The 11,467-nt window shown below is 65.7% G+C and overlaps 1 protein-coding gene across 1 annotated transcript; it reads left to right on the top strand.

Annotated features, from left to right (window-relative positions):
- The first annotated feature begins 208 nt into the window (after window positions 1–208).
- RBM3 (RNA binding motif protein 3) lies at window positions 209–11,212 on the top strand. The gene is made up of 7 exons (XM_084280648.1): window positions 209–236; window positions 1,178–1,282; window positions 4,149–4,255; window positions 5,813–5,924; window positions 6,894–6,975; window positions 10,772–10,836; window positions 11,151–11,212. The coding sequence occupies exons 2-6, from the start codon at window positions 1,180–1,182 to the stop codon at window positions 10,833–10,835; spliced, it is 468 nt and encodes a 155-aa protein (XP_084136774.1). The 5' UTR covers window positions 209–236; window positions 1,178–1,179; the 3' UTR covers window position 10,836; window positions 11,151–11,212.
- Window positions 11,213–11,467: the final 255 nt, after the last annotated feature.

Genomic DNA, 11,467 nt, shown 5'->3' with positions numbered 1-11,467 from the left:
GGGGGGTGGGGGGGGTGGGGGAGGGGTTTGACCCCCCCCCATCTCCCCTCCCCCCCCAACACCTCACGTGACCCCTCCTCCTCCTCCCCTTTCATCGCCGACCGAAGGGGGGGAGGGGGGGAGGGGGAAGGGTGGGGGAGGGGCTCAGCCAAGAGTGGCCGGTAGTGACGTCACGGAGGGTGGGGTGGGGTGGGGGGGGAGGGGCCGCGCGCGCACACTCGGCTCGGAGCCGCTCGGTGAGTCCCGGCGGCCTCGCGCTGGGGGGGGGGAGGGGGAGGGGGGGGAAACAGCCGCCCCTCCCCCCACCTCTCCCCCCCTCCCCCCCACCCCCTTCCCTCTTTATGTCGCGATAGTCGCGGGGGGGGGGGTCGGTTTCTCCCCTCCCCCAACCTTTTCCTTCCCTCTCCGGGCGCGTGGCGAGGGGGGGGGGGGGAGGGGGAGGGGGTGGGGGGGGTGGGGGAGGGGGGAGGGGTGAGCGCACGCGCGGTGGGGGGATGGGGGGGAGGGGGGGGCACTTCCGGGTAACCAGCGCACGTGGCTGGTGGGGGGAGGGGGGGAAACCACGTGGGAAGGGCGTTTGTGACGTCACCCGGGGGGGTTTGAGCGCGCGGGTTTGGGGGGGGGTCGTTTGTGACGTCACTGCGGAGCCACGTGGGATTTGAGGGGGGTGGGGGTTGGGGGAGGGGGTGGGGGGAGTCCCCACGGTGGGGGGAGGAGGGGGGTGTGTGTGATGTCACAGGGCATCCCCGGGGTCCCCTTCACGTGGGCGGTGATGTCATAGAGGGGTGTCCTTTAGGGTGTTCCCCCTGGGTGATGACGTCATAGGGGGGGACCAGGGGTCTCTTCCCCCCCCCCCAGGCTGATGATGTCATAGGTGGGGGTTCTCCAGGTTCTCCCTCAGCCTGATGATGTCATGGGGGGTGTGTGTGGGGGGGTCCTACCTGCGCTGTGACATCACACAGCCCCCCCATGACGTCATCACCTCCCCCAGGGGTCCCCACCGAGCTGACGATGGGGGGGGGTGGGGGGTGGAGAAGTGGGGGGGAGGGGTCCCCCCCTTTAGGGTGCAACAGGGGTGGGTGGTCTGTGCCCCCCCCCCCCCCCTTGATGTCAGTGCTGTGGGGGGGGGTGTCCCTGTGACGTCACCCCGCCCCCCCGTGACGTCACGGCGCCCCAGGGATGGCGGCGGAGGAGGGGAAGCTCTTCGTGGGGGGGCTCAACTTCGACACCGACGAGCAGGGGCTGGAGCAGCACTTCAGCTCCTTCGGGCCCATCGCTGAGGGTGAGACCCCCAAAAACAACCCCCTGGGACCCCCCAAAAACACCCCCGGGACCCCCAAATGCACTGAGAACCCCTGAGACACCCAAACAACCCCCAGGGACCCCCAAAAAACACCCCCGGGACCCCCAAATGCACTGAGAACCCCTGAGACACCCAAACAACCCCAGGGACCCCCCAAAAACACCCCCGGGACCCCCAAAACCACTGAGAACCCCTGAGACCCCCAAACCCCCTCCCAAGACCCCCAAAACACCCCCGGGACCCCCAAAACCACTGAGAACCCCTGAGACCCCCAAACCCCCTCCCAAGACCCCCCAAAACACCCCCGGGACCCCCAAAACCACTGAGAACCCCTGAGACCCCCAAACACCCCCCAGGGGCCCCCCAAAACACTCCAAGGACCCCCCAAAACACCCCCCAGGGACCCCCCAAACACCCCCGGGACCCCCAAACACACTGAGGACCCCTGGGACCCCCAAACCCCCTCCCAGGACCCCCCAAAACACCCCCAGGACCCCCAAAACCATCCCCCGGGACCCTCAAAACACCCCCGGGACCCCCAAACACACTGAGGACCCCTGAGACCCCCAAACACCCCCCAGGGACCCCCCAAAACACTCCAAGGACCCCCCAAAACACCCCTGGGACCCCCCAAAACACCCCCGGGACCCCCAAACGCACTGAGGACACCTGGGACCCCCAAACCCCCCCTCAGGACCCCCCAAAACACCCCCGGGACCCCCAAACCCACTGAGGACCCCTGAGACCCCCAAACACCCCCCAGGGGCCCCCCAAAACACTCCAAGGACCCCCCAAAACACCCCCGGGACGCCCAAACACACTGAGGACTCCTGGGACCCCTAAACCCCCTCCCAGGACCCCCCAAAACACCCCTGGGACCCCCAAAACGCCCCTCAGGACCCCCAAAACCAGCCCCGGGACCCACAAACACACTGAGGACCCCTGAGACCCCCAAACCCCCTCCCAGGACCCCCCAAAACACCCCCAGGACCCCCAAAACCATCCCCCGGGACCCTCAAAACACCCCCGGGACCCCCAAACACACTGAGGACCCCTGAGACCCCCAAACACCCCCCAGGGACCCCCCAAAACACTCCAAGGACCCCCCAAAACACCCCTGGGACCCCCAAAAACACCCCGGGACCCCCAAACGCACTGAGGACACCTGGGACCCCCAAACCCCCCCTCAGGACCCCCCAAAACACCCCCGGGACCCCCAAACCCACTGAGGACACCTGGGACCCCCAAACCCCCTCCCAGGACCCCCAAAAACATCCCCGGGACCCCCAAACACCCCTCAGGGACCCCCCAAAACACCCCCGGGACCCTCAAACACACTGAGGACACCTGGGACCCCCAAAACCACCCCTGGGACCCCAAACACCCCCCAGGGACCCCCCAAAACACACACCCCCCCCCCCCCAAACCCACTGAGAACCCCTAGGACCCCCAAAACACCCTCTCAGGACCCCCCAAAAGACCCCCGGGACCCCCAAACACACTGAGGACCCCTGGAACACCCAAAACACCCCCAGGACCCCCAAACACCCCCCTGGGACCCCAAACACCCCCAAGGACCCCCCAACACCCCCTGGGATCCTCAAACCCACAGAGTACTCCTAGGACCCCCCAAAACACCCCCTAGGACCCCCAAAACCACCTCGTGGGACCCCACAAAACACCCCCGGGACCCCCAAAACCACCCCTGGGACCCCCCAAACGCACTGAGGACCCCTGGAACCCCCCAAAACACCCCCTTGGGACCCCAAAACCCGCCAGGGACACCCCAGAACCTCCTGGGACACCCAGGACCCCCCCAATCCCCCTGGGACCCCCCCAAAACAACCCCCATCCCTCAAAGACCCCCCCCAAATCCCACCTAGGACCCCCCCAAATCACCTGGTACCCCCTGAGAACCCCCAAAATCCTCCCCACCCCCACCCCTATGATTTGGGGGGGCTCCCAGTGTCCCCCAAAACCCTCTGAGACCCCCATATGCGGGGGGGTTTCCCCCCATTTTCAGCCCCCCCCCCATTTCCCATCACATCCATGGGTGGGAAATGAAAGGGGGGACCCCCTTCTTTATGGGGACCCCCATTTTGGGGGTGCTGACCCCCCCTCACCCCCCCTTTTCCCCCCCCAAACCCTCCCTATGACACCCCAGGACCCCTCCAAACCCCCCTGGCACCCCCCCAACACCCTCTCTATCCCCCCAAGACCACCCCAAACCCCTCCTAGCACCCCCCAAATCACCTGAGACCCCCTGAGGACCCCCCAAAATCCTCCCCCCTACACCCCTGTGATTTGGGGGGGCTCCCAGTGTCCCCCAAAACCCTCTGAGACCCCCATATGTGGGGGGTTCCCCCCCATTTTCAGCCCCCCACCCCATTTCCCATCACATCCATGGGTGGGAGATGAAAGGGGGGACCCCCTTCTTTATGGGGACCCCCATTTTGGGGGTGCTGACCCCCCCTGAGCCCCCCTTTTCCCCCCCCAAACCCACCCTATGACACCCCAGGACCCCTCCAAACCCCCTGGCTCCCCCCCAACACCCTCTCTATCCCCCCAAGACCACCCCAAACCCCTCCTAGCACCCCCCAAATCACCTGAGACCCCCTGAGAACCCCCAAAATCCTCCGCCCCCACCCCTATGATTTGGGGGGGCTCCCAGTGTCCCCCAAAACCCTCTGAGACCCCCATATGCGGGGGGGTTCCCCCCCATTTTCAGCCACCCCCCCCATTTCCCATCACATCCATGGGTGGGAAATGAAAGGGGGGACCCCCTTCTTTATGGGGACCCCCATTTTGGGGGTGCTGACCCCCCCTTTCCCCCCCAAAACCCCAGTGGTGGTGGTGAAGGACCGGGAGACCCAGCGGTCCCGGGGCTTCGGCTTCGTCACCTTCACCAACCCTGAACACGCCAGCGATGCCATGAGGGCCATGAATGGAGAGGTGGGGGGCTGGGGGGGGATGGGGGGGCTGGGGGAGGGGGTTTGGGGGGCTGGGGGGGATTTTGGGGGGGGCTGAAGGGGATTGGGAGGGGGTTGAGGGGGTTTGAGGGGGGTAAAAGGGGGTTTAAGGATTCCATAGGGGGGATTTGGGGGGCTAAAAGGGGGTTTGAGGGGGTTAAAAGGGGGTTTAAGGGCTCCTTAGGGGGGATTTGGGGGGGTTAAAGGGGTTTTGGGGGGGCTGATGTGGTCTGGGGGGTGTTTTGGGGGGTCTGGAGGGGTTTTGGGGGGTCTGAAGGGGATTGGGAGGGGGCTGATGGGGTTTGAGGGGGTTAAAAGGGGGTTTAAGGGCTCCTTTAGGGGGTAAAAGGGGGAGTTAAAGGGGGTTTTTGGGGGGCTGATGTGGTCTGGGGGGTGTTTGGGGGGGGGCTGGAGGGGTTTTGGGGGGGCTGAAGGGGATTGGGAGGGGGCTGAGGGGGTTTGAGGGGGTTAAAAGGGGGTTTAAGGACTCCTTAGGGGGGATTTGGGGGGGTTAAAGGGGTTTTGGGGGGGCTGGGGGGGTCTGGGGGAGGGGGTTTGGGGGGGCTGGGGGGGATTTTGGGGGGGCTGAAGGGGATTGGGAGGGGGTTGATGGGGTTTGAGGGGGGTAAAAGGGGGTTTAAGGGTTCCTTAGGGGGGGTTAAAGGGGGTTTTGGGGGGCTGATGTGGTCTGGGGGGGTGTTTGGGGGGGGCTGGAGGGGTTTTGGGGGGGCTGGGGGGGATTTTGGGGGGGCTGAAGGGGATTGGGAGGGGGCTGAGGGGGTTTGAGGGGGTTAAAAAGGGGTTTAAGGGCTCCATAGGGGGGATTTGGGGGGGCTAAAAGGGGGTTTGGGGGGGTAATGTGGTCTGAGAGTGGGTTTTCGGGGGGCCCTAAGTGGTTTTGGGGGAACTGGGGGATCCTAAGGGGGTTTGGAGGGTCTGGAGGGTGTTTGGGGGGCCCTAAGTGGTTTTGGGGGGGGTTGGGGGGGTCCTAAGGGGGTTTGGGGGGGGGTCCTAAGTGGTTTTGGGGGGTCCTAAGAGGGTTTGGGGGTCTGGGGGGTCCTAAGGGGGTTTTGGGGGTCTGGGGGGGTCTGGGGGGGGTCCTAAGGGAGTTTGGGGGTCTGGGGGGGGGGTCTGGGGGGTCCTAAGGGTGTTTGGGGGGTCTAGGGGGGGGTCTGGGGGGGTCCTAAGGGGGTTTGGGGGTCTAGGGGGGGGTCTGGGGGGGTCCTAAGGGGGTTTTGAGGGTCTGGGGGGGTCCTAAGAGGGTTTTGGGGGGTCTAGGGGGGGGTCTGGGGGGGTCCTAAGGGGGTTTTGAGGGTCTGGGGGGGTCCTAAGAGGGTTTTGGGGTCTGGGGGGGGTCCTAAGGGGGTTTTGGGGGTCTGGGGGGGGGTCCTAAGGTGGTTTGGGTGTCTAGGGGGGGAATTTGGGGGGGTCTTGGGGGGGTCTAAAAGGACCTTTAAGCCTTCTCTAGGGGGGTTATTTGTGGGGGGGGGGCTTATTTTTGGGGTACCCCCCCAATGTCCCCCTGTCCCCCCCCCCCCAGTCCCTGGACGGGCGTCAGATCCGGGTGGATCACGCCGGGAAATCCCCCCGCGGCTCCCGGGGGGGGTACGGGGGGGCCGGGGGGGCCGGGGGGGGCCGCGGCTACGCACGAGGTAAGTGGGGGGGGGGGGGCTTCAGTTTTGGGGGGGGGGGGGCTTCAATTTGGGGGGGGGGAGGGATTTTTTCAGGGGTGTTTTGGGGGGCTGGAGGGGGGATAAATTGGGGGGGGGTATTTTTAGGGGGGCTGGGGGGGCTGTTATGGGATTTTGGGGGGGGGTGTAAATTTGGGGGGGGGCATTTGGGGGGGGGGGGCTTCATTCTGGGGTGGGGGGAGGTAAATTTGGGGGGGGGAGGCATTTTTGGGGGGGTTTGGAGGGGGGTTTTGGAGGCCCTGAGGGGGTATTTTGGGGAGGGGGTGTCTTAATTTGGGGGGGGGGGGTGTAAATTTGGGGGGGGGCATTGGGGGGGCTTCATTCTGGGGTGGGGGGGTAAATTTGGGAGGGGTGTGTGGCATTTTTGGGGGGGTTTGGGGGGGGGTTTGGAGGCCCTGAGGGGGATTTTGGGGGGGGGTCTTAATTTTGGGGGGGGGGATGGGGTTAAATTTGGGGGGGGGGCATTATGGAGGGGCAGTTGGGGGGGCATGAGGTGGTTTTGGGGGGGGGTCTTAATGTTTGGGGGGTAAATTTTGGGGGGGCTCATTTTGGGGGGGGCTGGGGGGGTCTATGATGGGATTTGCGGGGGGGGTCTTAATTTTGGGGGGGTGTAAATTTGGGGGGGGGGGTAAATTTGGGGGGTGGGGGGCATTTTTGGGGTGCTGGGGGGGTTTGGGGGGGCCCTGAGGGGGTGTTTGGGGGGGTCCTGAGGGGAGGATTTGGGGGGGGGTCTTAATTTGGGGGGGGGGACTTGGGGTCCCTTGAGGATTTGGGGGGGGTCATGGGGGGTGTTTTGGGGTGCTGGGGGGGGGTTGGGGTGGCCCTGAGGGGGATTTTGGGGGGGGGGCTTAATTTTGGGGTGGGGGTTTGGGGGTCCCCTGAGGATTTGGGGGGTGGGGGGTCAATTTTTGGGGTGTCCCCCCCCCCCAGGAGGAGGCGACCGGGGCTACGGCGGCCGCTACGACGGGCGCAGCGGGGGGGGCTACGGGGGCTACCGGGACTACGGCGGCCGGTGAGCTTTGGGGGGGGCTGAGGGGGCACCCATGGGTGCTGGGGGGGGTGGGGAGGGGGTGAGGGGGGTAATTTGGGTGCTGGGGGGGAGGATTTTGGGGGTTGGGGGGGGCATTTTGGGTGCTGGGGGGGAGATAATGGGAGGGAATGGTATTTGGGGGGGGGTCTGTGGGGCACCCATGGGTGCTGGGGGGGCTGGGGAGTGGGTGGAGGGGGGATTTTGGGTGCTGGGGGGGGTAATTTGGGTGCTGGGGGGGGAGGATTTTGGGGTTTGGGGGGGGATTTTGGGTGCTGGGGGGGTGGGGAGTGGGTGTGGGGGGTAATTTGGGTGCTGGGGGGGGAGGATTTTGGGGTTTGGGGGGGGATTTTGGGTGCTGGGGGGGGCACCCATGGGTGCTGGGGGGGGTGGGGAGTGGGTGGGGGAGGGATTTTGGGTGCTGGGGGGGGGATTTTGGGTTTGGGGGGGATTTTGGGTGCTGGGGGGGGATAATGGGAGGGAATGGTATTTGGGGGGGGTCTATGGGGCACCCATGGGTGCTGGGGGGGTGGGGAGTGGGTGGAGGGGGGATTTTGGGTGCTGGGGGGGGTAATTTGGGTGCTGGGGGGGGAGGATTTTGGGGTTTGGGGGGGATTTTGGGTGCTGGGGGGGTGGGGAGTGGGTGTGGGGGGTAATTTGGGTGCTGGGGGGGAGGATTTTGGGGTTGGGGGGGGATTTTGGTGCTGGGGGGCACCCATGGGTGCTGGGGGGGCTGGGGAGTGGGTGGGGGGGGGATTTTGGGTGCTGGGGGGGAGGATTTGGGGGTTGGGGGGGCATTTTGGGTGCTGGGGGGGGGATAATGGGAGGGAATGGTATTTGGGGGGGGTCTATGGGGCACCCATGGGTGCTGGGGGGGCTGGGGAGTGGGTGGAGGGGGGATTTTGGGTGCTGGGGGGGTAATTTGGGTGCTGGGGGGAGGATTTTGGGGTTTGGGGGGGGATTTTGGTGCTGGGGGGGGTGGGGAGTGGGTGTGGGGGGTAATTTGGGTGCTGGGGGGGGAGGATTTTGGGGTTTGGGGGGATTTTGGGTGCTGGGGGGGCACCCATGGGTGCTGGGGGGGCTGGGGAGTGGGTGGGGGGGGGATTTTGGGTGCTGGGGGGGAGGATTTGGGGGTTGGGGGGGGCATTTTGGGTGCTGGGGGGGGGATAATGGGAGGGAATGGTATTTGGGGGGGGTCTATGGGGCACCCATGGGTGCTGGGGGGGATATTTTGGGTGCTGGGGGGGGTGGGGAGTGGGTGGGGGGAGGATTTTGGGTGCTGGGGGGGTGGGGAGTGGGTGGGGGGGGGGGGTATTTTGGGTGCTGGGGGGGAGGATTTGGGGGTTGGGGGGGGCATTTTGGGTGCTGGGGGGGGATAATGGGAGGGAATGGTATTTGAGGGGGGGGGTCTACAGGGCACCCATGGGTGCTGATGGGTGGGGGGGGCACCCATGGGTGCTGGGGGAGGTGGGGAGTGGTGGGGGGGGTAATTTGGGTGCTGGGGGGGAGGATTTAGGGGTTGGGGGGGGCATTTTGGGTGCTGGGGGGGAGATAATGGGAGGGAATGGTATTTGGGGGGGGGGTCTGTGGGGCACCCATGGGTGCTGGGGGGGTGGGGAGTGGGTGGGGGGGTAATTTGGGTGCTGGGGGGTGGATTTTGGGGTTGGGGGGGGGATAATGGGAGGGAATGGTATTTGGGGGGGGTCTATGGGGCACCCATGGGTGCTGGGGGAGGATTTTGGGGTGCTGGGGGGGGTGGGGAGTGGGGTGGGGGGGGGTATTTTGGGTGCTGGGGGGGGTGGGGAGTGGGTGTGGGGGGTAATTTGGGTGCTGGGGGGGGAGGATTTGGGGGTTGGGGGCGGCATTGTGGGTGCTGGGGAGGGATAATGGGAGGGAATGGTATTTGGGGGGGGGTCTATGGGGCACCCATGGGTGCTGGGGGGGGATTTTGGGTGCTGGGAGGAGCATTTTGGGTGCTGGGGGGTGGATTTTGGGTGGTGGGGGGGGGATAATGGGAGGGAATGGTATTTGGGGGGGGGGTCTGTGGGGCACCCATGGGTGCTGGGGGGCTGGGGAGGGGGTGAGGGGGGTAATTTGGGGTGCTGGGGGGGAGGATTTTGGGGGTTGGGGGCGGCATTTTGGGTGCTGGGGGGGGGATAATGGGAGGGAATGGTATTTGGGGGGGGGTCTAGGGGCACCCATGGGTGCTGGGGGGGCTGGGGAGTGGGTGGAGGGGGATTTTGGGTGCTGGGGGGGAGGATTTTGGGGTTGGGGGGGTAATTTGGGTGCTGGGGGGGGATTTTGGGTGCTGGGGGGGATAATGGGAGGGAATGGTATTTGGGGGGGGTCTATGGGGCACCCATGGGTGCTGGGGGGGGAATGGGTGCTGGGGGGGTGGGGAGTGGGGTGGGGGGGATTTTGGGTGCTGGGGGGGAGGATTTGGGGGTTGGGGGGGCATTTTGGGTGCTGGGGGGGGATAATGGGAGGGAATGGTATTTGGGGGGGGGTCTATGGGGCACCCATGGGTGCTGGGGGGGGTGGGGGAGTGGGTGGGAGGGGGGATTTTGGGTGCTGGGGGGGGTAATTTGGGTGCTGGGGGGGAGGATTTTGGGGTTTGGGGGGGGATTTTGGGTGCTGGGGGGGTGGGGAGTGGGTGTGGGGGGTAATTTGGGTGCTGGGGGGGAGGATTTTGGGGTTTGGGGGGGATTTTGGGTGCTGGGGGGGCACCCATGGGTGCTGGGGGGCTGGGGAGTGGGTGGGGGGGGATTTTGGGTGCTGGGGGGGAGGATTTGGGGGTTGGGGGGGGCATTTTGGGTGCTGGGGGGGGGATAATGGGAGGGAATGGTATTTGGGGGGGGTCTATGGGGCACCCATGGGTGCTGGGGGGATATTTTGGGTGCTGGGGGGGGTGGGGAGTGGGTGGGGGGAGGATTTTGGGTGCTGGGGGGGGTGGGGAGTGGGTGGGGGGGGTATTTTGGGTGCTGGGGGGAGGATTTGGGGGTTGGGGGGGGCATTTTGGGTGCTGGGGGGGGATAATGGGAGGGAATGGTATTTGAGGGGGGGGTCTACAGGGCACCCATGGGTGCTGATGGGTGGGGGGGGCACCCATGGGTGCTGGGGGAGGTGGGGAGTGGTGGGGGGGGTAATTTGGGTGCTGGGGGGGAGGATTTAGGGGTTGGGGGGGCATTTGGGTGCTGGGGGGGAGATAATGGGAGGGAATGGTATTTGGGGGGGGGTCTATGGGGCACCCATGGGTGCTGGGGGGGGTATTTGGGTGCTGGGGGGGGTGGGGAGTGGGTGGGGGTAATTTGGGTGCTGGGGGGGAGGATTTTGGGGGTTGGGGGGGCATTTGGGTGCTGGGGGGGGGATAATGGGAGGGAATGGTATTTGGGGGGGGGGTCTATGGGGCACCCATGGGTGCTGGGGGGGGTGGGGGGGGTGGGGGGGTAATTTGGGTGCTGGGGGGAGGATTTTGGGGTTGGGGGGGGCATTTTGGGTGCTGGGGGGGAGATAATGGGAGGGAATGGTATTTGGGGGGGGGTCTATGGGGCACCCATGGGTGCTGGGGGGGTGGGTAATGGGTGCTGGGGGTTATTTGGGTGCTGGGGGGGCTAATTTGGGTGCTGGGGGGGGGGGATATAATGGGTTATAAAGAGATTTTGGGGGGGGGGTCTAAGAATTTGGGGGGGGGGGTGGGGGCTGCGGGGTGATCCTGGGTGCTGCTGGCTGGGGAAGGGGCACCCATGGGTGCTGAACCCCCCCCTTTACCCCCCCCAAAAAGGAACCAGGGGGGGTACAGCGAGCGCTTCCCCTCCTCCTCCTACCGGGACAACTACGACAACTGAGGTACGGGGGGGCCTGGGGGGGGGGGACACCCCCACACAAGGGTGGGGGGGGACCAGCCCCCAAAACTGGGTGGGGGGGGGTAATAGAGACCCCTTGGGGACCCCCCCTGTCCACCACCACACAGCCAGCCCCCCCCTCACCCCTCAGCCCCCCCAAAAAGGGGGCACCCCCCCCCCCCATTCTATGGGGGGGGAAATGGGGGTCAAATTATTTGGGGTGGGGGGGTCTAAACCCCCCCCCTGAACCCCCTTATTTTTGGGGGGGGGGGGTTGTTTTCTGACCCCCCCCCCGCTGATCTCCTTCTCATCCCCCAGCTTGGACCCCCCCAATCGATGCTGGATTTTGGGGGGGGGGGCCCCACCCTGGATGGACGCCGAGGGGGGGGGGGGTGGGGGGGGTTATTTGGGTGGGGGGGGGGGTGATGGGTGGGTGGGGGGGGGCACCCCAAAATTTGTACTCCCCTTGACGCCATTAAAGGTCTTTTCCCCCCCCCAAATTGTGTCTTTTGAGGTGGGGGGGGGTCTCCCTGCTCCCCTTAACGAGCTTCCCCTCGTTAATGAATTAATTGATCAATTAATGAACCCTCATCAAATGGCCGCCGACCGCCTTTCCGACCTCCCGTGGAGGTTGC

The sequence above is a fragment of the Gallinula chloropus genome (genome assembly GCF_964237585.1).
Source record: "Gallinula chloropus genome assembly, contig: HAP1_SCAFFOLD_617, whole genome shotgun sequence".
NCBI classification, from domain to species: domain Eukaryota; kingdom Metazoa; phylum Chordata; class Aves; order Gruiformes; family Rallidae; genus Gallinula; species Gallinula chloropus.
Note: the sequence above shows the minus strand (reverse complement) of the source record. Positions and strands in the feature narration are given on the sequence as shown.